The sequence below is a fragment of the Emydura macquarii genome, unplaced genomic scaffold, assembly GCF_026122565.2.
Source record: "Emydura macquarii macquarii isolate MOO-44397 ecotype Brisbane River unplaced genomic scaffold, CSIRO-AGI_Emac_v2 contig_3390, whole genome shotgun sequence".
NCBI classification, from domain to species: Eukaryota; Metazoa; Chordata; order Testudines; family Chelidae; genus Emydura; species Emydura macquarii.
Window position 1 is genome coordinate 668,684 of NW_027133527.1, and position 25,509 is coordinate 694,192.

Genomic DNA, 25,509 nt, shown 5'->3' on the forward strand with positions numbered 1-25,509 from the left:
CAGCGCCCTGCCAGTGCCGTGCTTAGAGGGGAGGGGGCGTGTTGGGGGGGGGGGGGGAATTGGGAGTTGAATTGAACGCGTCTCCCCCCCTCCTCTTTAGTGGCTGCCGCAGCCTCGCTGCCGTCCCCTCCCCCTTTCGCCGAGCGAGTCTCAATCGGAGGCGTGGCTGGAGGAGCAGCGCCCGAGCCGAGCCATCAGTCCCCCTCCGGCTCTATATAGGCTGCAGCTGGGGCCGGGGCGCGCCCGTGTGTGTGTGTGTGCGGGTGTGCGCGGCGCGGGTCCGTCGGTGGGAACAAAGGCGCGCGGGGGGGCCGGGCCAGCAGCACCGGCAGGGGGTGTCTGTGCGCGCGCGGGGAAGAGAGACTCGAGCCCAGTCCGCGTGGAGAGAGCCCGGGGCTGCCTGTGCATCGCGCCTTCCCTGCAGCCGTCGGAGCCGGCCCCAGCCATGAGCGCCAACGGGACGGCGGCGGCGCCGCTCCAGATCCAGTTCGGCCTCATCAACTGCGGCAACAAGTACCTGACGGCCGAGGCCTTCGGCTTCAAGGTGAACGCCTCGGCGCCCAGCATGAAGAAGAAGCAGATCTGGACGCTGGAGCAGGACGGCGACGACTCCAACGTGGTCTTCCTGCGGAGCCACCTGGGCCGCTACCTGGCGGCCGACAAGGACGGCAAGGTGAGCGGCGACTCGGAGCGGCCCGGCCCGGATTGCCGCTTCGTCATCCTGGCCCACGACGACGGGCGCTGGTCGCTGCAGTCCGAGCCCCACCGGCGCTACTTCGGCGGCACCGAGGACCGCCTCTCCTGCTTCGCCCAGGCCGTCTCGGCGGCCGAGAAGTGGAGCGTGCACATCGCCATGCACCCGCAGGTCAACCTCTACAGCCTCACCCGCAAGCGCTACGCCCACCTGGGCCCCCGGCTGGACGAGCTGGCGGTGGACCGCGACGTGCCCTGGGGGGTGGACTCCCTGGTCACCCTGGTCTTCCAGGACCAGCGCTACAGCCTCCAGACCTGCGACCACCGCTTCCTGCGCCACGACGGCCGGCTGGTGGAGCAGCCCGAAGGCGGCACTGGCTACACGCTGGAGTTCCGCTCCGGGAAAGTGGCCTTCAGGGACGGCCAGGGCCGCTACCTGGCCCCCTCCGGGCCCAGCGGCACCCTCAAGGCCGGCAAGAGCACCAAGGCGGGCAAGGACGAGCTCTTCGTGCTGGAGCAGAGCTGTCCCCAGGTGGTCCTGAGAGCCGGCAACGACCGGAACGTCTCCACCCGGCAAGGTAAGGGCGGCCGCATCCCTCCCCATCCCGCCCCGCCGGCAGCATCCTCGGGCCAGCCCAGCGCCGCTCTCCCTGCCTCCGGAGCGCCTTCGGGGGGCTCTGCTGCCCTCAGGGCCGGGGATCCTCGGTGGGGCGAGCCTTTGTACTGCATGAACGCGCCGGGCTCGGGGCGGGGGGAGGGACACGGGCCCCGTGGCTGGCTAGGAAACGGGTATCGTCCTGCTTGCCCGGCGAGCAGCTTCCTCCGTGCGCCTGCCACCCATCCAAGGCAGCGACTTTAAAACAACGGCCTCTCGCCAGATGGCTGCTCTCCCCCCTCCTGTGCGGGGAGAAGCCAGGCGAGGCAGCCCCAGAGCTGCTCCCTTGTGCATGGCCGTCCTGCCTCCTGGGCACGCTTTGCTGCTTCGGTTGCGCTGCAGAAATGCAATGTCCCAGCAGTGCGTGCTGGCTTGTGGCATAACCGTCTGGTCTGCCTGGCCTGCCCGATGCAGGGCAGAGCTTGGCAGGGTGATCTATAAGGGCTTTCCTGAAACGGTGGTTAGCGGCTGGCTTTGGTTGTGCAGAGAAAACATGACCTACATTCAGCTCGCACAAAGAGAGCCTTGCCTTCGCCTGCTGCAGCTTTAGCTGGGGCGGCTGAGCTCCCCCACCCCCTCTTCGGGAGCCAGAATTGTCTCCCCCTAAGAGAGTGCAAAACTCTATAGGTGACCCGTTTTGTGCATGATTTGGGGTGGGGGGCGAGGGGAGACCGCGTGTGAATTTCAGGGCCCTGCGGTATCTTTGGCCACAGAGCTGCCCTCGGTGCTCATTGTTAAGAGTTCAGCCCCAGTGCACAAAGCTGTGCGGAGATAAATTAACAAACACCTAAGTCACATCTCGCACCTTAACCACCCACAACCTTAACCACCAGCTGCTTACCGGCTTCTACTCAAACAGAGGGAATCTACAGAGTGGTGCCCCTCTCCCTGCAGTGTGAGAAGACATTGATCAAAGGTATCCCAGATCAGTTATGTAGAAGGGAGCCACAGATTTAGCACATTACACAATACTGCCTGGCTTTGCCATATAGCTCTGAGCTGCACCCTAATTGCTGGGCTTTGCCTGCATATGTGCGTGAATTCTGAGGAATGATTTTGGTCAAAGCCCTTCTGTGAACAATCACCACAAATGATGTGCAAGCATCCTACCTCTCCTCACGTTAAGTGTCTGTAATGGTTGGATGGCTGCCTACCCTGCCTTTTCTTCTGCAGGCTGCTACGGGGGATTTTCTGCCTTCCCTCTAGGACTTAACCACGCCCAACCCGATTCCAGAAAATATCAAATGTGATATTTAATGTTTGTCCAGTCAAAGAGGGGGAGGAGGATGGGGAGGCTGGTAGGAGAACAAGGGCAGGATTGTGGTTCAGAAAGAATAGCTATTGCTGTGCTGAGCTTGCTGGGGGGAGGGGGAGCTGCTGCTCCAGCCTTTGTCACTGTGGAGTATTTGGGATTGGAAAACCAGATGTGGAGAGGGGTGGTATCTGTGGGGGTGGGGAGGCATTCAGCAGTGGCCCTATAGGCACACTTTGTGGCAAGCTGCAGAGAGAATTCCTTGCTACAAGCTAAGGAAGTGGAGAGAGACTCCTGCAGCACTGGTACAATACTACTCCTTTTCAGGGTGTGGCATGTGGCTATGAGTCTAGAAGCCCAAACAATGTGGCTGAGCTGCCTGAAGGTTTTGAGGAGTCTTCCCAGGAAGAGGGTTTCTATTCTGCATCATCCCTCAAAGAGACTTCATCTAGTTTGGAAGGAGTAAAGGGGGGCTGTGGGCTCCATCACATGTGGCGGAATTGGTCAAGTGACCCAGACTAGTTGAGTCTATGGGGTGTTCCTATTCCCTGTGGCATCTCTTTGCTGAACCTGATCCTGCCAGGAGCAAGAGGCACAAACACTGGCTTTCCCTACCAATTAAACAGAACATCCTTCGGTTCCTTGCCCCCTTGAGAGTTTTCCCATAATAGTTCTGGCACGCTAAAAGCCAAAGCAAACCTTTCGGGGGAGGGGGGTGAGAAAGGGAGTTGGTTCATGGGTCCAGATGGACCCCAAACTGGATTCTTGCATTAGCTTCATTCCATTCGCCTCCTCAAAGGGGAAAGAAATAAATATATGGTAAACCTCTCAGGACTGTCATGGGGAGCATTTAGCTGCAATATGATCTCTAATTTAAGTACACTTCAGGCAGAGAAGCAGTTTCCGCTTGGTTAATCCTAGCCAGCAGCAGCAGCAACAACAAACAGTTGTGGAGCTGCTGCTGCTTTTTAGTCTCAGTTGGGACACAATTTGCTGCTGCTTTCAGTCCCTTGCTGGTTTCTCCCTTCCCCTGCAGTAGAAGGACTCTGTTCCAAGGTTAATTAGACAGAAACCTAAACACCCATGTCCAGGGGAGACGTTCCTAGACAGCCCTTTTCCCTACTGGGCTGATAAGCCTGTCCCTATTGTCTGATACTACAGAGGAGAGGACGCTAGAGATGCTAGAGATGGGTGACGTGGCTAAAAGACTCCTCCAATATTGAGTTTGGTGTGAGCAGACTAACTAGCATCTCTGTCCCTTGTTAGTACTACCTCTCCACTAATTGGGCTCTGCATGGCCTGGCTAGATGCACAATAGATAGATCGTGTCTCTGAGAAAAGGATCCTTGTTTCTGGAGGAAAGGAAGGACTATTTCTCCTCCTTCCCTTCCCCTCGCCCCCAGGGACACCTACGGTCCAGCTAGCTTTTACAGCAAGAGCTACAATAGCTATTGCCTAGGCTTGTCTGTTTTCCAGAAGCGGGAGCATATGCAGCCCCAGGGATAGTTGGAATCAGTGAACACAGGCCATTGCTGTTTCAGGCCCAACAAGTGCTGAGTCAGCAGAGATTGCTTGGCTGCTGTTGCTGCTCTGCTCAGGTAGGGGACCCTTAGAAATGGCAGACGCTGATCACTCACCACTGCCAGTCCCTCCTGGAATGAAGTTCTGAAGTGAACATCAGAGATTCATTCCTCACTAACCCAGGGAAAAGTCTGCCAGAGCCGGTATGTGTGACCGGAAACAGCGATGGCAGCAGTTCAGCTGGATGGGGGGGGTGGGGGGAGCTCTGATTCACCGCTTCTTTGGGTACTTCAAATCCTTCCTGGGGATGAATTTTTAAAACTTCCTCAGGGCTTGAAGAGCCACAGACAGGGTTATCTCCTAGCTCTTTCCAGTCAGGATTTAGGAGTGTACCCTGAACACTGAAACTGTCCCGACATGGCTGGGTCAGCAGGAAAGCTAAATCAAACAGGTCTATCCGGCATCTGAGCAGAGCAGTAACTGTGTAATCCTGGTGTGGATGATCTGGCTTTGTCCATACAAAGCCTCCAGAGAGAGTGTGCCCAGGTAACTGCTTGCAGGCTGCTCTAGAAATCCTAAGTCTGGCTAGGAGCAGGTGAGAGCACAGACCAGGGTCTGATCAACAAGCCTATTTGGAAATAAATCCTCAGTTAGGTGGAAAGCCTGCCAAGGCCACAAAAGAAGCTGGTTTATCTAGAACAGTGGTTCTCAACCAGGGGTACATCTGGGGGTACGCAGTTCATCTAGATCAGTTTCTTAACCTGGTGGTTGCAGCCGCCAGGGGGGTTGCAGGATGGGTTTGCGGGGAGGATTGCAAGTGCAGAGCTGGTGTGAGGAGGTGGTGGCAAGCAGAGCAATTGTCCAGCCCCACAAAGCTGAGTTGCAGGCTTCAGGCCCAGGCAGTGGGGTTTGGGCTTCACACAAGGCTCACAAGTGAAAACGGCTTAAGTATCTACTTACATTTTAGTATTTATAGTCCAGCTGATTTATTTTTTAATTGTATGGCTAAAATGGGAAAGTAAGCAAATTTTCAGCAAGTGTGCTGAGACACTTTTGTATTTGTCTGATTTTTGTACGCAGGTAGTTTGAAGTGAAGTGAAAGTTGGGGTATGCAAGACATCAGACTCCTGAAGGGGGTACAGTACCTTGGAAAGGTTGAGGACCACTGATCTAGGAGACAGACGTACTTTCTAGAGGGTGGGCGAGTGAGGTAATGTTAATACTGGGCTCGCGTATGCAAATATCAAGGCCAGCCTGCACTCTCAGGTTAGCAATAAGATGTGGTTTGAATGATAAACAGAAACAAACCTTCCCTTTCTCTGCTGAGCAGCATAACTTTTAGGATTGGCTGTTGCATCAGCTGCAACAAAGCCTCTTTTGTGGGAGTTAAGGTCCCTGAGGCTGGAGCACGCCCCAGTTCTGCTCAGCTTTTACCAGATGTTCTTCCTTTGGTGGGACTTAGGAGGCTCTTTCAAACATGACGCCCCTTCCTGGTTTAACTGTTGGAAATCTTCCTCTGTCTCTGGGACACAGGAGTGAGGAAAGCGTGTGTGGGGGTGATTGTTCTCCCCTTCTTCCCCTCCACATGGGTACTAGTGTCAGAGCAAAATACTTTCTACCATGGCTTGATCTGAGGGAACATCAAGTTAATTTATAGACCGTGTGTCAGAAGCAAGAAGCTTGAGAAAGGAGTTTTAGGAAGGAAATGAGCGAAGTGATCAAAACTAGCCTGTATAAGCAATCAGTGTAACTGATATCTAGAGCTCTGCTGCTGGTGGGGGAGGGGAATTCTGTAGGGCTTTCAGACTCCTGCCTTCACAGCACTCCTAGGACCCCACGTGGGTCAGTCCCTGATCTCTAGTAGCTAAATACCCATTGTAAATGGGGCTCCTATTGTCCTTCCCTCTTAGTCTTAACCTACTTCTGGGAGCTACTTTACCAGAGAGCCAGAGGCAGTACCCTCCAATGCTCCGAGCAGGGGAGTACGCTTGAGTTCTCATCCTAGCTCTGCTCCTGACCGGAGGTTAAATGACCTGTTCAGTCATTGGTATCTCCATATCAATCTACCAATGGGTGCCATGAAGGGATGGGAAATTGTGCTGCAGCCAGGACTCTAAGCAGAGTACAACTCTAGGAGAACTGCCACTGCAGGTGCTGCGTTACTCGCCAACTTTGCAGACCTTGTTTCTTCCGAAGCTTGCTTAGGTTTCAGTCTGTTGACCAGCGGTGTCTTGCCCAGACTTAGCCACAAAAAACTAGGAGTCTTCATTCACGTGGGGGACTTGAGGTGCAATGGCTGAGCTATGCAGAGAAGCTTATTGTAAACTGGCCTGGGGCCGCAGTGCTGCAAGTACTAACTAGACTTGTGGTAATCAATAGGCGGCCGTGGGTCACATCCAGACTGCCAGGTGCTTTTGGATGGATCCTGAAATCTCTTCATTTACATACCATTATTTTTTTATTTTCTCTGGAGTCTGGACCTTGCCTATGCTTTGACCAAGAAATTTGGACCTGGACAAAAAATCCTGTCTGGAGGATGGTCTCCTTGCAAGAATGACTAAGCAACCAGGTTCCACCTGCCCCAGCTAAGCAATGGGGTGTGCAGGCCAGTCATCCAAACTGGAGATTCTGTATCTACAGCTGGGAAGTGACAAGTGTAGCCTCAAGAGTTGGAATGAAGTTCAGATGAAAGGGAAGTTGAAACCAACGTAAAATGTCTTCAAACCCACCAATGCCCTGGATCTTGGCCCAGGTGAGCCTGTGGTTCTGTTCCTGAGCTCATGGCTTGCCAAATTCCCTCCATCAGCTTTGGCAGCTCTTTCTTGTACTCTGAAGAGCTTCTCATTGTGCTGGCAGACCCGCAGCATTGACTGCTTAAAGCAGCTGGGTGTGGGTGGGAAACAGGTGGGTGTTTGTTTCTGGGTTAAATGAGTGGCGGAGCACCGGCTCTGTCATGCAGGTCTCTCCAGGTAGCAATGCTGAAGGTCTGTCAGGCAGACCTCCACACACACACACACACTGGAGCTCTCTAGCATCTCCATGACATAAGTTGTTCAAGGAGAGGCCATTTGGCCACAAGCTGGGCCCTTCTACCTGGGTGTTGGGTGGCAGATTTGGATGCATCTTTCAGCTGTAACGGTGCCTTGCTGGAGCACTGGATTCCTTTGAGTTTGCCTCTAATGGTCTACCTCCAAACTGCTTTGGTGATGTGGTGACGTACTGACTTACTGCTGGCCACCACCTTAGTTATCCCTGCATTGCTGCGGCATAGGAATCCATAGACCTAGATTCAATCTATTGCTCTGTCATGAAGGTGCATTTATGCTGCCCTGGCCTTTTTTTCAGTGCAGTAAGTCTCAGCCTCAGGCTTATGCTATGGGGCTAAAAATAGCAAGTTTAGACATTTGGGCTCAGGCCTGGGATTGGGAGACCCCCCCCCCCTTGCTGGGTTTCAGGGCCTGGGCTCCAGCCTGAATGGGAATGTCCACACGACTATTTTTAATCCCCTGGTATGAGCCTGAGTCATTGCTCTGAGCTCTGACTGGTGGAGGTGTGTATGTGGGAGTGGTCAGTGTAGACCCATCCTAACTCGAATCACTCTCTCAATCTGGGGAAAGGAACATTTCTCACTGATGCCTCCTGAAGCTTTGGGTTCATCGGTGCCTTGAAATTGGCATATAGAAAGCCCTGCATAAGTGCCATGTATATATTGTGGCCACTCTTAAGTAGCAAGTGTGTTCATGCTGGAAGTGGTTTTGTCCTCTAAAGGTTAGACCAGCCTAGTTGTTCCTACTCTCTGTTCACAGGCCAGGGAATTGGAACTATGCATCTATTTCCTGCATTAGTAGCACGAATGTACGTCTGGCTTCACATAGCACCCATGTGCCGACCCTTTGACATGGTGCATTTGAATGGAATGCGTGGCCTATTTTAGTGGAAGGACCCACTTCATGCTGCTGGCCGTGGTGCTCCTGCAATTCCCTGTGTCCTAGCATTCCATCTCTGATCTCTGCCTCAAGATTTAGGCCATGTGACCATCCTGGGGCCAAATCTGGATAGAATTAAAACTACTTCATAAATGAAGTCTGAGGCCTCCCGACCCACTGAGTCAGACCCGCAGAGAACTGTAACATCACTGAGGTGGTTTTATTCTCCCGGTGGAACTGAAAAACCTGCAACCTCTAAAAACCTGCTTGTATGGGGTTAACACGCTGAAGAGGCTTGGTCTCTAAATATCCCTCCAAGGAGGGTTGATGGCTTTGTGGTTAAGACACTGGACTGAGATTTGGGCGTTGATGCAGTTCCCAGTTCTGATATACAGACTTGCTGAGATCTTAAATCACTTAATCTCTGCCTCAATCCCTCACTGGTAACATTGAGAATATTCCCTCTGTCTTGTCCACGTAGATGATAAGGGCTGTGTCCACACAAACTAACCAGATTTAGTTAAATAAAAATGAGGTGGTCCACACAGGGTTTGTGGCTTATTTGGGTTTAATTTAAACCAGTTCCTAATTTAATTAAACAAGCCTGGTTTTAAATCAGTAAGCATTTATGCAGCCTTTTGCACTGTCTTAAAATAACACCATTAGTTAAATCCTTGCAACTCTGTATAGGCAAGCCTTAAGGTCTTTAGAGCGGGAATGGTCTGTCTTGCTGTATGTACAGCACCTAGCGTAGTGGCCTCCATCTTGGTTAGACTTAGAGGTGTAATGTACTGCAGATCAGTGTTTGCAGGTTCTGTAGTGGACTGTCAGTTGAATTGTTACCATAGAGCTCTAATGTCAGGAAATGCATGGGAATTTTGAAGTAAAAGCTGCAGTTTAGCACTTGCCCCTGTAACTTTACCTCCCCAAGTACTGGGCGGTAACTGATACTGCCTTCTGTGTACCAGTTCCCAGAATACTCCAGCTTCTGCCTATATTGCTGGAGTCTGAGCTATGGGAGCCAAGGCTGGTACACACACGTAATTCTGTCCCTTTGTTCTGCATGCTGTCTCCTTGCACGCCTTTCAGCTTTCCACTTGCAGCCATCCTGTAATAATTTGCACTAAAACAAGCTACAGAAATTCAGAGGTGGCTTGCAGTCTGTTTATAGGGAACTCGTGTCTGAATGCTGCTTACCTTCTGCGCTTCACTGAAGTGCTACATCTCTAGAATCCACTACCAAAGCAGTGAAAATGGGTGCCCTCAGTGGATCCTTCAGAGATCATCTACCTCACCTCCCTGTCTAGAGGTGACCTTGTGTAGGGTCCTGAATCTGACCAGCAGCTACAGTACACATCTATCCCTTAACACCATGTGTGTACTAGGCTCAGGGCTAAGCTCAGGGTGGAGGAAAGGGTGTTGCTGCTCGAATACTTCACCACTGACTAATGATGTTGGAAGACCTGTTTGACCCCGAGAATGTACAAGTGCCTTTCATGCAGAGCGTTGCCTCCCTGTGGTGCTGTGAGAGGTTAATCTCTCTAGCCTGGTTGTGCTGGCAGCAGTTGGAAAGCCTCTCCTGATCCAACTCTAGCTCTTCCTGTCCGTTTCCACAGCTGTCTTCCCTTGGGGGAGCTTAAGCAAAGACTGTTGGGGCTGAGAAAATTCTTATGTAATATTCCTGATTTTTTTTTGGGGCGGGGGGGAGGAGGACAATTGTACTGCTCATTGTTAATGGAGCCAACTTATAAAACTGCTTGTACAAAGATGCCTTGCTGGTGAAGGTCTGATTCTGTCTGTGTTGCATCCCCCCTGGTAGAAGTGCTGTAATTTAGAGATCTCCCCAATGGCATGAATTCTCATTTACAACTTATTTTAATGGAGCAACAGAATCCTCTTGCCCTCTTCAATACCCCAAGTTCTCCTGCCCCCTCCCAGGCTTCTTCCTCAAATGTGAGGCATCTTCTCCTCTAGGGACTGCCCTGGGAAGTGACACTTTCCCTCGCCTCTAATTCCGATCGTCTTGCCATTGCTTCCCTTATTGCCTGGACAACTCCTTTCTCCCCCAGATCCTTAACTGTAAAACCTGCCCCAGTCCAACTTAAAAAAAATAAATAAATTAAAAAGTCACTCAAGATGCATAACTTTTCCCTTGCAGTTTCTCCAAGTTTGTTTGGCCATGTTTAACCATCATCTTTCATTTCTGTTGATGGGGGTGGGGGCTTCTCCGGAACCCCTAGGGCACCCTCTACTACATCTATCTGGCCAAAAACAAGGAGCTTCTCCAGTCAATCTGATTTCCTCCTGAAGTGGCTCCAGCTTTCTATCCACAGTGGAATGCCACAAAGATTAGTTCTTGGTCCTCTTTCCCTATTCATTTCCCTTTTGTGCCTCTTAACTTTAATTAGCAGCTCCATCAAGGTCAGGGGGAATCATGCTGATTTCAGGCTGGAAATCTACAAAGAGCAGTAATTAAAGTTTGACTGTAATGGTATTTGCAGAGTGCTTTGGGATAACAACTGAAAACTGCTTCAATATAATGGTATTGCTTTTGACTATAAAGCCAGGAAAACTGCCAAATTAAAGGTGTGAGCAGCAAGCCCACCTCTCCTCAGCATGGATGTCTGCATTTTCTTATCAGGCATAGACATCTTTAGCTAGCGGGGGTAAGTGTTGGGAGGCTGTGAGGGGCTTCTGATCTTTCTCACATCACCCCTAAACACACCTGGCTCAAAGTAACAATTGCCTTGCTCTAGCTTCCTGTTTGTCCACTGTGTTCCCCCACAATGCTTTATGTGAGTGCATAAAGCTGTTGTCTAGAAAGCAGCCATAGCAACAAAGGAAACTGGATTTGCTGATGGGTGTGAAAAGTCAAAAACAGGCTAGGCACCAACTAGTGTGTGAGATGCAGGGAGCTGGGGTATTTATAAGCTGTCTGCACACGCTATCCGGAGCAATGGTCTGGGATATAGGAATTACCAGGGTATGAGCCCTAAGGCTTTGAATGTTGTTGTAACTGCCTGCAGCACAGCCTGTGATGACAATAAAATGATCTGACTAGTAACTGCAGACTCAGCCATATGTCCCTGGAATCCCTTTGGGCTAGTCGACACTAAAACTGAGCAGTGGCATAGCACTCTACACAAGAGCGCTTGTGTGGCTGTGTTGTCGGATGGCTCTCCCACCGACATCACAAAATCACCTAAAGTGGCAGTAGCGAGGTTGGCCGGAGACTGTCTCCTACCAATATAGTGCTGTCCACACAGGTTTTGCCATGCCGGCATACATGCTAGTGTAGATAAGGCCTCAGTGTGGGGGAGGGGGGGGAGAAGCTGCTGTGGGAAAGAACTCTTCCTTACACTCAAGTTCATCTTCACCTTCCAGAGGAAACAATTTAGTCCTGATCAGTGGTGGAGCAGGTCCAGCTGGCCAAAGGTGAATGGCTAACTCTAGGGATAAAATCAATCCTTGATGTGGGAAAGGAGGTTTTTTTGGTGGTGGGCTTTTCCTTCCCCCTCAGCCAGCTGCTAAGATGTGTGTACATCTGCCTGTTTGGGGCTCAGGATATTTTACTATGCAACATTTCTCTAATTTTTCATGGCTGTGACCCTCCAAATCTCCTGTTCAGTCTCCGCTACAGCCCTTTGAAGCATTGTTAGGCTGGAGTGTAATTGCATTCCTTTCTGCTGAATCTGTGTAACCCAACTCCAGCCTGGCATTTGGGAGGGGGCTCTGGAGAACCTTCTCTCCCTCCACGGCCTGATCCATTCTCTGCAAGACCACCTATGGCCTACGACCCAGTGGGCCACATCTGGTACTTGTGCCTTCCTTACCTTATGCTCAAGTGGCCAGGTGTCCCTTGAATGGTAGGGGGAAAGAGGGTGGGTTCTGGGCAGCCCGTGCTTTGTCTAGCACCAGATAAAGCAAATCTAAACACAGTGGTGCAGTTGGACACTCCTATGTCACCCCATGCCCCAAGGTGGGAAACTAAACCTCTCCTGCTACTACTTGTTTCTTGGCTAACTCTTGACATGTTCCAAGCACCCCAGCTGGTGGTTCCTGCGCAGCTGTAGTGCATGGCAAGCTGGGCTGTATTCAGTACAATTTCATGGCATCAGGCTGGCTGTTGGCTCTAAACTTGGGACCAATTAGCTATTTCCTCTACATCCCAGTTCTCTGTGCAGATCCGGTATGTGAGGTTCAACAATTGCATGGAGACCACTATCTGCAAAGCCCCAGTCAATGTGCATAGTGGACACCTATGCAAAGGCAACTGGACCAGGACAGGCGTGGCCTATTTCTGTGATGGGGAAGAGAACAGTTCTAAAGTGGCATCAGGAACCCTTCGACACCTGAATGAACAGAGTTCTAGTCTCTGCACGTCTTACTATTTGCCCTGTGCAACCTAGCATTGTCTTCCCCCTATGGAGCAAAGCGCCCCTCCCGATGAATTGTATTTCGGATTAAAGGAAGCAAAGAACAATTCTCCCTGGTCACCCCGTGATGCATGCTAATCTTCCACTTCAGAAGCCACCACTATAGTGGCAGGTCAAGGAGATGTCTCTGCCCCCAGAGATGCAGTGCACAGAAAACTGTCCTCTTCAGCTACGTGCTAAAGTACATCGCGTGTGACAGGATTGTGGGCAGCCATATTCTGTCTGTCCTACACTGGCAGCTCTTAACAGCTCACTCTCCTTCTCTGTCCCAGCTGGCAAAAACCTCCTTCAAAGCATAGAACCCCAGCAGCATGCAGGAAGTTTGGCGTGTGCAGAGCGACTCTAAGGGCATGTCCACACGGCAAGTGGAGGTGTAACTTCCGGCTGGGGTAGATCTCCCCTTGCTAGCTTTGAGCTAATGTGCTTTTCTAAAAGCACTAGCTGCACCAGCATAGGTGGTGGGCTAGGCTAGTTGCCTGAGTCACCTCGGTCTTGGATGAGATTATACTTGCTCAGCTGGTCTGAGTCACTGCCTGCGCTGCTGTAGCAACAGAGCGATCTTCAGCCCATCAGCTCAATCGAAGCTAGTGAGGAATTGCCTCCAACTGCAGTGTAAATGTACCTCGCACTGGGGAGCAGAAGAGAGGTTCTGCTAAGCCCAGCACTCTCCCTACAGCCAGTGTATTCACCTCCCTACTCAGACACAGACTTGTGCCCCCTCTTTAGCAACTGTGACTTGTCGTGCTGGGTGCCATCTAACTGCCGGAAAGTGGGAGGAGGATGCTGGAAAGAAGATGCCCTTCTCTCGCCTTACAAGTGTGAGATGGTTTGTAGCTAGCCGCTGATGCTGACCTGGCTGTGGGTGTGAGAAGTGGTACTTGGTTTGGATTTCCATAGGTAGTTCAGGAGTCGGGACTCTACTGCCTGGAGTCATGCTGTTCCTGCCTTGTTCCTGCAGCTCACTAGCCATCGAAGCTGGACTCCACTTGTGTGGGAGGAGCCTGGCATTTGTTCTTAATACATGTGTGAAAATGGCTTTTCCTGTTGTCTAGGTGGGGAAAGTGGCTTATGTGATGGAAGCCGCAGGGCTCGCCCTGCCAGGTTGGACCAGAGAAGTGGTTGGAGGTTCAAAGCATTGAGCAATGGCACAACACTGGTTATCTGGCTCAATATCCTCTCTAAGCACCTTCAAGAGGTGTCAGTGACCATCCTGTGTATGGACCCCTTAATGTTTGCAGAGCACTGGGCAAAGGTGGGACTGGTGACTAACCTGGCTGCACTGATTAAGCTCAGCTTGTTGGGTTTTTGGGCTACTACTGAGTGGTAGCTTCACTACCCCCATGTATTTTAATGATCTCTGCTCTCAGTGTAGGATTACTTCCTGCTTCTACAGACGTCACCAAGTGAAATATGCTGCCTGCTTCTAGAGTGGTAAATGATGGGTCAAAGGTCTTGGAGCAAGTGATTGACTGGAATACGCTGGCCCATTAACCACTAAACTCTGGCACTTAGTCCTGGAAGCCTCTAATTTAGCATACGCATTGGATTGTGTCTGCATTAGACTATAGATAGCTCTACATCCATGGCAGCATGCATTCCTGGTCTTGCACTGCTGAGTGACTGTCATAAAACACTTTCACTTTTGTAGCGTTGGGTGAGTCAATCTGAAGTTAGCAAGTTAATCAAAAGGATCTATCTGAGCAAATTTCTGAAATGGTCCGCTTTTCACCTCTCTTAAAAAGATCTCAGTGCTGGTTCTGGGGTGATACAAGGTACAGGTGTAATCCACAGTTAGTGGGACACGTATAACGAAACCATGACAAGCTTTGATGAGCAAGTCTGAGAGGTCTAAATCCACCATGGGCTCTACAAAATTATGCCAAATCCCAAACTGGAATACAAGGGGCTGCAGGTGGCATGTAATCTAGTATTGGGGTTTTACAAAAACTGCAATTAACCCTCTCTGCAACTGCATAAAATACTGCCATATTTTATGGTACTGGTTCAGAAAACCGCTTACAAGAAATTCCTAAATCATCTTTGTCGCTACTCAAGTGAGTTTTTCAGTGGGCAATTTACTCTGACAATGAGTTTTCTAGAAGCTGAACAACCTACAGACTCAACTGATGTTTACCATTCCTTGCTGTATTCCTCTGCTTGGTGTTCCATCCCCCCTGCTCCACGGGGAGTATCCATAGGGGAGTACTATAGATACACCCGACCCTTCCCCTGATTAAGCTAGGTTGACACCTTATTTGGAAGCATGTGGTTCTTCTAGTGTTGAATCCTGTCAACCTGGAAGAATTGGTTAAACTTGGCATGCTAGAACATGGGGATAGACCTGGGCAGGGGCCCAGGCTTCTTTATACCGTTTTCCTCTGAGGACTGCTTCCCTGGAAAGGCTGCTTAGTGCATGGCTGGGCTGTGACAGTCCAACAGAAGCAGTGGCCAGAGGTATAATCATTGCTGGATCATCCTTGGTAGTAGAACCGGCCAAAGGTTTTTGGTCAAGTCTTTGAATGAAAAATTCCTCAAGACTTGTATTCAGACTCCCATGTAAACAACTTGCCCTATGCATTCCAAACAATTCTATTCATAACTGACACTTGGTTTGGGAAAGGACATGCCCCCTTCTACTGGGGGGAGAAGAGGTGAGACATTAAAATGGTTTCCACTTTATCAAATGGAACTGAGAAATTCCATGAAACTTAGCAGGAAACTAAAATTCCTTCCACTTCTGCGGCTCCCCCACTAGCTGCCACCGTAATATCCTTCACCTCTTCCCGTTTACCCAAGTTCTGAGAAACATTCTGTGCTTCTTCCATACTTTGCTTTTGGGGGAGAGGGAATTGAAGGGTGGAGGCAGCACCCCCAAAATACAAGCTGTCAGAAACACAGGATAACTGTCTTAAAGGATGATGCTTGGGCCAAGCTCTTCCTGTTACTCAGATCTTGCACAGTCCCATTCATTCATTGGTTCGGTGAAGCCTTATTTTCTGCCCCTCCTTCCCTCCAAGGGGGAGACCAGCCAGAGCCAGCCTCTGACTCACTGCATTCCTCAGCCTCTATAGGCTAATTCAACTAGACTTCCAGATGTGAGTGAGCCCCAGCTGCTTCCACTAAGGCTGAATACAGAGGAGCAAATGGCAGGCATAGAAAATTGCAGGCAAAGGGGTAGCATCATGGTGGGTGGCAAGAGCTGTGCCTGTTCCAAAGTTAGGCCTCCAGCTGGGGAATGAGGGTCCTTACCTAAAACTTTGTTCTGTCAGGACCCTGCCTCTCCTCCCACAGCTCTGATAGAAGACCGCTGGGCGGGGCTGAAAGCTCCTGGCTGTGTCTGCACAGAGAACTTTGGGGAAATATCCTTCTCCGTTACCAGCCCAGCCTATTGCGCTGCACTGATTGAAACTTAGCTAAAACCATCCTGCCAGACAAGGCCTTGGTGGCTCCCTTCCAGCTGTGAAAGTCTTCAGTTTCAACTTTGCTATCACTGTTACTTCTGAGGAGGCAACAGGCAGGCTTTGTACCAGCAGAGGGGGGAGGAGCAGTTCTGTTCTCAGACTCTCAAACATCAACACGGGGCAGAAAAAGTCTTACAAAATATTCTACTTTATGCCACTAATGGGTGCTATGAACAGAATTTAATCCCAGCTTCATTGATAGACAGTGGCCCCTTAAAACACATACCACAGAGAAGCTACATTGAATGCTCCCAATTTAATTCACCTCTGGAATACTTGTCAGGTTCAGCACTCTTATTGCTAATGGGCAAGTAACTTGTTCACGATAACTAGCCATTTCTGTACCCTCCTTGGAAAGATCCTGTCAATCTGGGGCAGCCTGATTCTTCTCTCAACTGCTGCCTTCATTTCAACAAGCTACTTCCCTACTCTGATTCCAAAACACAGTGGAGAATGGCTGAGGAGTGAAGGCGAATGAGAGAGGTTCCTAAGATGTCTGAAGTCTGACACTGGAATCTCTCTCTGCCTCTTTTGGCTTGTGACTCCCATCCCAGAAGTATTTTTAGGAAAAAGCTGCCAAGTTTGGTGAGTTCCCCTTTCCATGCAGGGATACTTGGCCCAAGCAGGTATTGACTAAGCACGTTTTCTTGAGGATATTAATGCCTGTGGTCAGACATCAGCGTGGCCTCTGTCTCACAGGGCCAGACTGGCTTAGGGTGCTCTGATGGCTGTGTGGGGGTAGAAGTTTAGAGGTGGGAAAGCAGTGCAGTTTTGCAGGGGAGCAGCAGCAAGAGGACTAGCTTGTGTATAATAGACCAGACAGCACAGTTAAAACTACAGCAAACTGCAGGTCTGTGTAAGCCAGGCAGAGTGAGGCAGTGGGATGGGAGGGAGAGAAGTAGGCTGGAGAGCTGGATCTTGGGTGAAAGTGGTCCAGTGCAGATGGGGAATCTTTAAGCCACATGCTAAAGTTTTAAAACTGAGTGTTTTGGATCTATGCAGGAAGCTTGGCTAGTCTAGGCAAGTTGACATGCTTGTTGATCTAGCTGGCATGGAAGAGTAGAGAGGAGTTTGTGTCCCATCAGACTTGTAGTGTTATGAATTCTGTCCCCCTTTGCTCAGCAGATGAGGTCCAAATTGTTTCAGCTGTATTACAGCCTCTGGTTCCTCTAGTGCTGCAGCCTGGCTGGGAAACATGGAAGTGCGTTGACAATTAACACGTGAAAGACCATACCCTGGTTTTAAGCATGCCATAAAGAAGTCTACCACTGTAGTGGAAAGTCACATAGATGAGACACTCGTCTTACTAGTGTGGATTGAATAGTTCAGCATCTTTTACACATGGAACACCCAGAAGCCTGTTGTAACTTCCTCTCGTTGTCGTCGTCTGATGGGCTGATCAGGAATAGGGCTGAGAGTAGCACTCTCCGCTGTCTGTGGTGATTATTGCAGACTCAGCTGAAATGTTCACTTCTGTTCTCCTGGCGTGAGCATCCAGATTAAAATCTTAGTGTCTGGGAAACTGTTCCACAGGTGTTTGCATAGGCTTTCTGGAAAAAAGGCATACTAATGTAGCCAAGGGGGGGCGGGTTCACTAAGTGTAAGCAAATGGTCTCAATCTTTCTGCAGAACTTCCTACCTTGCTGTTGATATTCTCCTGCTGCTGATTCTGCTATAACTCATGGGGTCCCCAACAAACATGTTGAAAACTGGTGGCATTGGGGGCTGTCCTCTAATACCGCTTGCTCCTTTGCCCTGGCTGAGCTGGACTAGGCTGGTTTGGGGTCTGTCTCATGGGGAGGGGGCTTTTTGCCACCAGATCAGTTTGAATTTCTCCACCTGTCTCCTACAGGCATGGACCTTTCAGCCAATCAGGATGAGGAGAGTGACCAAGAAACCTTCCAACTGGAGATTAACAAGGACACCAAGAAGTGTGCCTTCAGGACCTATACTGGGAAATACTGGACCCTCACCTCCAACGGTGGGATACAGTCTACTGCCTCGACAAAGTAAGTGTCAAGGGTATGTCTCCTCCTGTCCAGTGCCTATGGTGGGTAGGGCATTCTGCTTGATGGATGACTTTGGCACCAAAGAATCCAGGGGTCATCTCTGCATGTAGAACAGAATTGTTGTGGCACATTTTCCCTGCCTCCCCTCTGAATGCACAGCTGTTAAAGTGGCTTGGATAGCCCCAATATTAGGGTGGAAATGTTTGGGTCTAGGGTTTGACTGAAAGCAACTGGTCACCAGCAAGATTGTTCCTCCCCGCAGGAGGCTGAAACGCCAGTGTCTTCACTTCAATCCACCCATACACTGGGTGGATACACGGCCAGATATGCTGCTGAGTGACAGCGTGCAACATGACTGCGCATGGCTCTAGTAGGGTAGTGAGGCCATGCCTGGAAATAAGGCCAATTTGGGTGACGGCCCCACCCCTCTGCCAGCATTCATCCCCTTTAAAAACAAACTAGGCTGAATTTCCTCTTTGCAGAGAGGGGGCAAACAGTAGCTCTTGTTCTTCCTCGTTAGGGACTGTTTGAGACCTAGGGACCACTGGGTAATGGGAGCAGTCAACTTGCCCAGCTTCACAGGAGGCTGTAGTAAGGCCCTTTTATAGGCAAGTAGGAGTAATCCTGTGCAGTGGCTATCTGAACCCTTGGATGTAAATTAGCGGCTGTGCTAGAGCTGGGTCTAATACCTTCCTTGTGAAAATAAAGCCTAGATTAAAACCTCCCCATCCCCTTCAGTACCATCTGCACTACAAGAGAGCTTTAATATCGGGACAGCTGTTAGAGGTCCTATCTGCCTGGCCCTACTCCAGCAGCTGGGGTACAGCCTGCTGCCATCAGGCGCTCCATCTTTCCAAGCTGATAGCAAAAAGCATGAGATGCTGCAGCACCTCCCGCCACGGAGGAGTCAGCTTGCTGCATCTATTACATTCTGGAGACGCTACTGGAGTCTCGGGGCAAAAGAAAAGGGAAACTGGATGTTGGGCTGTCTTAACATGGTGTCCTTCTGAGACCAGGCCTAAGAAGGCAGAACAAGCCGCTACTTCTGATCCTCAGTTGCCAAAAGTGAAGTGGTATTGCACCAAGTGAGACTTTGCACTATTTTGTCTGGTTAGAACCAGATTGGTTTAAACAGCACAAAGCTGGAGGACTCTGATCTCTTGGGAAATACAGCAACTGCTGAAAAGCACACAATCTAGAGTGCCTGCCTCCTCAATGGACTTCATACATACGAGCCTCCTTGCCCTGTATAATCCATGCCAGATGGATGTGGTTCCACTGATGAACTGTGGAATTCATCACCCCCAAAGCCAGCCTAGCAAAAGGCTCTGTTTGACGTGGTGTGAAACTTCAGCCCCTCCACCCAAAACCTCGGTGCAAGTGAACCTGAGTTTCTGTAACTGAGCACTGTGCAAACCCCTCCTTGCGAGGACATGGACTAGCCTAAGCCTGAGTTTGCCACTTCCAGTTTGTCTGGTAGGCACTGCCTCAAAGAATCTCCTGGGGTTTTATAACCATCTTTAACTGCATAATGGGATAGTTCTTGCGGAACTCAAAACAAATGTCAGACCTGATGGAGAAATAAAACTCCAGATTCTCAAGTCTAGACGGGGAATCCTGAAGTAGACTTCTGCAGGTATCTGACCTCATCCCTCCTTCTCCACCCCATAACTTCCTTTTGGCCTGCCTCAGGTAAAAATCTATATATTTTTTGCCCTGGATAAAAAGCCTTGACATTTCACAAAAGAGAAAATGGAAGCAAACTCCTAGGGCTGAACTTAACCCTGGTGATGGCAGACACAACTATCTGCTGAATGAAGGTGAATTTAGCCTAAAGATAATTGCCAGGAGTAGTCTGCGCCACTAACTGCTTGCAGTTCAGACCTAAATTGTAGCCAGAGTTCTAAAATTGCCCCATAGAGGTCTGTTTACACTAAAATCCCTGGAAAAAAGATGCTGGGATAAGACCACCAGACTCTCCTGTGTGGGATCTCAAATGCCAGCTGGCCTGGCTAGCTGCATAAGCTTTTTTTAGAACGAGCTCTTCTGCGTGGGCCCCAAGCCCCACTGCTCCTCTGTTGGAGGAGAATGGTCCCCAGTACGTCTCTTCCCTTCCCAATGGCTTGTCTGCTGGTTTTGTCTTCGCTGTGGCAGGAACGCCAGCTGCTACTTTGACATCGATTGGTGCGACAAGCGCATCACCCTGAAGGCTGCGAATGGCAAGTATGTCACGGCAAAGAAGAATGGGCAGCTCGCAGCCACTGTTGAGACAGCAGGTGAGCCTCTGTAGCCCAGCAATTGCTGGGAAAGCAAGGGTGGAGGGCTTTGGATGCTATTCTGAAAGCTAGCAATTTCTGACCTCAGTGTCTGAGCTATGGGCTCTGCTGCCCTCTGGTCTTTCGCAGCGGGAAGGTGGCAAAGAGGAAGAACAGTCTGCAGGGTGGCTGTCTCCTCTGTCAGGCCCTGATGGACTGGACCAGACCAGACCGGAGATGGTAAATGGGTTTGATGTGAATCACTTAGGCTGTGTCCCCCTACCCAAAGTCCACTCTAAAACCTTGAAAGAGCTTGAAACGCCCGGCTTAAGAGGTGGGAAGTTCTATGTAAGTGGTGTCTCCATTGCCCATCGCTTGTACTCACACCAAGGGAATCTGGATCTGTTTTAATGAGCCAGGTACCTCACCACCCTTCTCGCCTCTGTCCCTTCCCCCACCTTTCTGCGGGGTAGGTGAGACGGAACACTTTGTGATGAAGCTGATTAACCGGCCAATCATCGTCCTCCGTGGGGAACACGGCTTCATTGGCTGCCGAAAGGTGACTGGGACCCTGGACTGCAATCGTTCCTCCTACGATGTCTTTCAGCTGGAATTCAATGATGGTGCATACCACATCAAAGGTCAGTCCGACTGCTGTGCAGCCTTGGTGTGAATGCGGGTGCCACCTACCCCCGTCTTCCCCTGGGCTGCATTTGTGTGAATAGCCCAGTGGTAACATGTGACCCAGTGATCTCCTTTAAGCATCGTTAGCAGTGATTCTCCCCTTTGGAGCACTGCTGTCTAAGGGCTACACAACCATCTCCTGCACCATGGCTGTAGGGCACCCTTCCATAGAGTAGAATGAGTGGAGGCTTTTTGAATTGCTGGCTGAGTTACAGGAGGTCGAGAGGTCTGAGCTGAGCTGCCTTAGTGTGGATATTGGCTGATCACTTGGCTGAAGTGGCCTCAGTCTAGGAGACTCATTTGCTCACTGCCCTTGTTTAGGGTTGTTGGGCACAGAGAAGGAACCTAATTATAGGCTATTCTGGCATATTTGAGCTGATCGTTTTCAGTGAAACCTAAACCTCCGTGCTCTTGTACTTCCTCTGTCCTGGTGCAGAGGGATAGCTCTTTGTATGGCCCTGGGTCTCCTGCTGCCAACAGCATCAGAGCCAGACATCTTAGACCATAGTCAGTTAGCATTTGCTGCTGGCTGGGGGTGAACCAGTCACTGCCATTGAACTTGGGCTGGAGTCACTAGAAGCAAGACTGCAGTGTTGGGTTGCAGAGCTGCTGCTCCTTCCCTCTGTGATGGCAGTGACTTCACTGAGACCCAGGGTCCTGTCTCCCCATAACTGTCCGCTAGGAAGCACAGGAGACTTGGAAACACAGGTTGGCCTTGGGTGGCCCTCTCCAATCTTCTGCTGGGCAAACCGAAAGGCTCAGGCTGCAAAACTAGGTCTGATTTCAAATGTCCCATGGGTCTCGGGATACTGAGCTGATCTCTTTAAATTGAACCCCATGCCCATGGAGTTGGCTACCACAGGGCCTTCTGCAACATGCTGGTGCTGTGGACCCCATCTCCGTGGGGACTGACGGCACCCCTCTCCTCCTGTCTGACCTCACAACACTCCTCCTGGACTTCTTCAGTTCAGCTTCGTAGCTGGCCATAAGGGGAAAGCTTGCACCATGCGCTCTACACTCGGGCCGGCACCATGGGCTCTCTGCTATGGCCAGCAAGTCGTCTGGGGGGGCTACAAGTTTTCTTTCGCCTCTGGCATCTTGTCCAAGTGTCACTCATTCAGGACATTGCTCTTCTCCCACCCTATCTGCAGATTCCACTGGGAAATACTGGATGGTGGGGAGCGAGTCGTCTGTCACCAGCAGCAGCAATGAGCCCGTGGACTTCTTCTTCGAGTTCTGCGACTATAACAAAGTGGCTATCAAAACCAACGGCAAATACCTGAAGGGTGACCATGCTGGTGTCCTCAAGGCTTCCACTGATGCAATCGACCCCTCCACCCTATGGGAATATTAAATGCACTTTAGCTCCCCCCTTGCCAATTTTATTTTGGTTTTTTTTGTTTGGTTTCTCTCTCCTCTGTAAAAGGATTTTCAGGCTGGCTTGTTGTTTCCTCCTGCCATAGAATCTGATGCAATTTGTGGGAGGTTAGTCTTCCTATCTCTTACAACTGGATAATAACCTGGAGAAAATGCAACCTGTCTATATAGATCTAGTGATGTCTTTCTTTAGGCTTGTGTTTGGCTTGGAAATTGTCGTTGCCACGCTCTCCCTCCCCAGCTCTGAGCATCACCTATGTTCTGCTTTCTTCTAAAATGAAAGGGAATAAGCTCACCTCTGCTCTCTTGTGCCATAGTGGAGTGCTGGCACCGATCTACTGCCAATGTCCACGCTGCTGGCTAGCAAAGACTAGCTTGACAATTGGAGGGCCAGTGTCCAAGACTCCTGGTATTTGCTCAGATCAAGGGAGGTGAGATGGGTTATGTTAAATCTGTCTGCTAGGATTAAATGTGCTCTCCATAGTTCCCAGTAGTGGGAGGAAGCTTCTCCTTTTCTCCCCACTTGGTTTTTGATGGATAAATACCTTCAGTCCCTCGGGGGGGGGCCAGAAGATGTGATCTAGCATATCATACCCACCCCATGAAGGGGTTGGTTTGAGCCAGCAAAACGCTGCTGCAGGACTAGCAAGCTTAACTCTCAGAACTAGACTTTGTCTAGAAACTAAGGCCAATCGCAGTCTAGAAAGCTACAGACACTCATCTCTCGGCGTTCCAGCCCTATCACTGCCATTCTCCTTGCGCCTTTAGCACTTTGGGGCACAGCTTGGAGTCTTTTCAGCAGGTTCTAGCACATCTCACTGAAGTGCACCTGAAGAGAGGCTAATGAAGCTGCTTTCATGCTAATCCTAGACTTTTGGAAAGGGGACAGGCTTTTTGAATTGGTATAAACCATGTGGCTGAACACAACCTAAATCAGTGCAACCCCTCTGGCTTTCTTCCTGAGCAACTGGAGAAGACTTCCTCTACAAAGCTTCTTCCAGCCGGACTGGGAATTTGCTTTCCCAGTGCCTGTTGAAAAGGGGTAGTGGAATTTGAACAGGGCAGGCAGTGAGCAAGGGCTGGGTCTTGCAAGGTTCTAGGCCCCATCCTCTCCCTCTGATTGCAGTAGGAGTTGAGTGAGGCTGGCACACTGCAGGACGGCGCCCCCCGGCAAGCTGCCATCTCCCCGGGGGTTTTTTGACTGACAGCCATGATTTAAGTTTTCTGGGCTACAGGAGCCTTGGGAGGAGAGGAGCAACGTAAAGTGGCTGACACGTCTCATACCCTGGACAGTGGCTGGAAGCATACATTGCAGATCTCAGTTTAGAGTAGAAAACTTATTAGCAACTTTTGCACAGTGGTATTTGTTTGTTTGGTTCTCATACCCTACTGGAATCTAAAATCCTCATCACAATGATGAGGTGGTGAAGTGTAAAATGCCTATCTCCTCTCTGCCACCCCAGCAGGGGCAAGAGGCCTAATCAGATCCTCTGACCCAAGTGCCAACTCTGCATTGATGGCATGAAAACTTAGCAACGTTACTGGAAGCAGAAAGGACCAAAACAGTATTTTGTTCATGTCTATTTATATATACTCTCTATGCCAATGTTATCCGCTGTTGTCTGTAATAAGTCTGCATTAGAATATAACAATGAGCATTTGTAATAGGTGACGCTAAACCTCTCTTCAGGGTAGCTGAAGGCACTTTGTCCTTTGAGGCCTTCCCAAGGAGTTCTTCTCCTTCAACCACCCTCAATTAGCCAGTTTTTTTTGTACTTGGCTAACCTGATGTCCCAGTTCCTGCCTGTGTTGATGGAGGGGTGGGCAGTGGGATGTATCACAGATGTAAGCCTAGGTTGCTTTCCAGGGGCTGGCTCCAATGGGTCAGCCCACATCTTCATGCCTTGCGCTTGTGGCTTCATGTCTGTGCCAAAACAAAGGGCCACTTCTGGTGGCCACAGGCAAAGTAGTGGGATGGGGTCATAAGCCTTAAAGCCATGTTGCCATAATAAGGGTTCTTCCCAGAGGAGCTTGGTGCTAAACTCAGTTCAGAGAAACTGGAACCCCCTGTCTGAGTGGGGATGACATGGAGGAAGAGGGGGGTTCCCTGCTATCATCTCAGCTCCTATTGTGATGTCAGGACTCTATCTTTGGGTTCACCTGCCTCCTTTCAAATTCAAGGGTGATCTTCTGCCAGATTTAAAAAAAAAAAAAATCAAATTTGGGGACATAATGCCTCTAAAAGGAACAAGTGGCCTGCTGAAATCCTGAAAAAGCCTGACTTGGCACATAGCCCTTGCTAGCTTTCATATCCCCAGTGTCCCTTTTCTCTCCCCTTCTAGCTGCAGTTTGAACCGTGTAACTCCTGCTCTGGCTTCTTCCATGTGATAATACGTCAAGAACTTTTTCCGTTTCCTTTTATTGGGTGTTGTGGCTTTGAAAACTTATCACTCGGGAAATTTTGTTAACAGTTTTGGGTTTTTTATTTTTTGTAAGTGCCATTTGTATAACTTAAAAATAGCTTCAAGTGGAGAAAGACAAATAAAAGCCTGCATTTGAAAATGAAGCTGATGTGATTCATTTATGTGACAGAGTATCTGAAATCCATCGTAGCTTCTCTGCAACATGCTGTTGAGCTAATCTCTGCTTGCTGGAATTGCCCCTATTTAGGGCAGAGAGAGAAAAGCAAAGGAAAATGCAGAATTCATGTGCACTCTGCTTAATAATACTATCTACCACCAACTCACTACCACCCTCCATCAGCATGTGGAATGAAAGCCTGGCAGAGAACTTAACGAGTAGGTCTCCGAAAGCTGAACAGAAGTGAAACCTGCTCATGCTCACCCCTGGAGATGGAGAAGTCTTGGAGACGGCTTTAGAAGTCTAGAAGTGCCTTTCAAACACTGAAGCCAATCCCGTGAGGGAGGGGAGGGGGAAGAGAATATAGCCTTGTTTTAGTCATACTCCCTACTCTCCAGCTGCTAGTCTGCTTGCATAGGAAGGCCACTGTGTAAGTCACCTGAAGGGAGACACTCCTACCACTGACACCTTCGACAAGCTGGCAGCCGGTCAAGTCAAACACGTGGCAAAGCTTAGAAGTGGGACTAGTGTCAACTCTGCCACTTGTCAGGCAGCCGGCTGGGCCAGATTGTGTTCAACTCCCATCCCTACAGCTACGCTTCCTGCCCTTAATGCTGAATGGGGAGGAAAAGAGATTCTCTAATGTGTAACCAGCAGCAG

General features: G+C 50.0%; 1 protein-coding gene across 1 annotated transcript; it reads left to right on the plus strand.

Moving 5' to 3' along the window:
* Positions 1-88: 88 nt before the first annotated feature.
* On the plus strand, positions 89-24,835 carry FSCN1 (fascin actin-bundling protein 1). Its single transcript, XM_067534085.1, has 5 exons — positions 89-1,271; positions 17,797-17,953; positions 20,108-20,229; positions 20,682-20,849; positions 22,044-24,835. The coding sequence occupies exons 1-5, from the start codon at positions 446-448 to the stop codon at positions 22,244-22,246; spliced, it is 1,476 nt and encodes a 491-aa protein (XP_067390186.1). The 5' UTR covers positions 89-445; the 3' UTR covers positions 22,247-24,835.
* Positions 24,836-25,509: the final 674 nt, after the last annotated feature.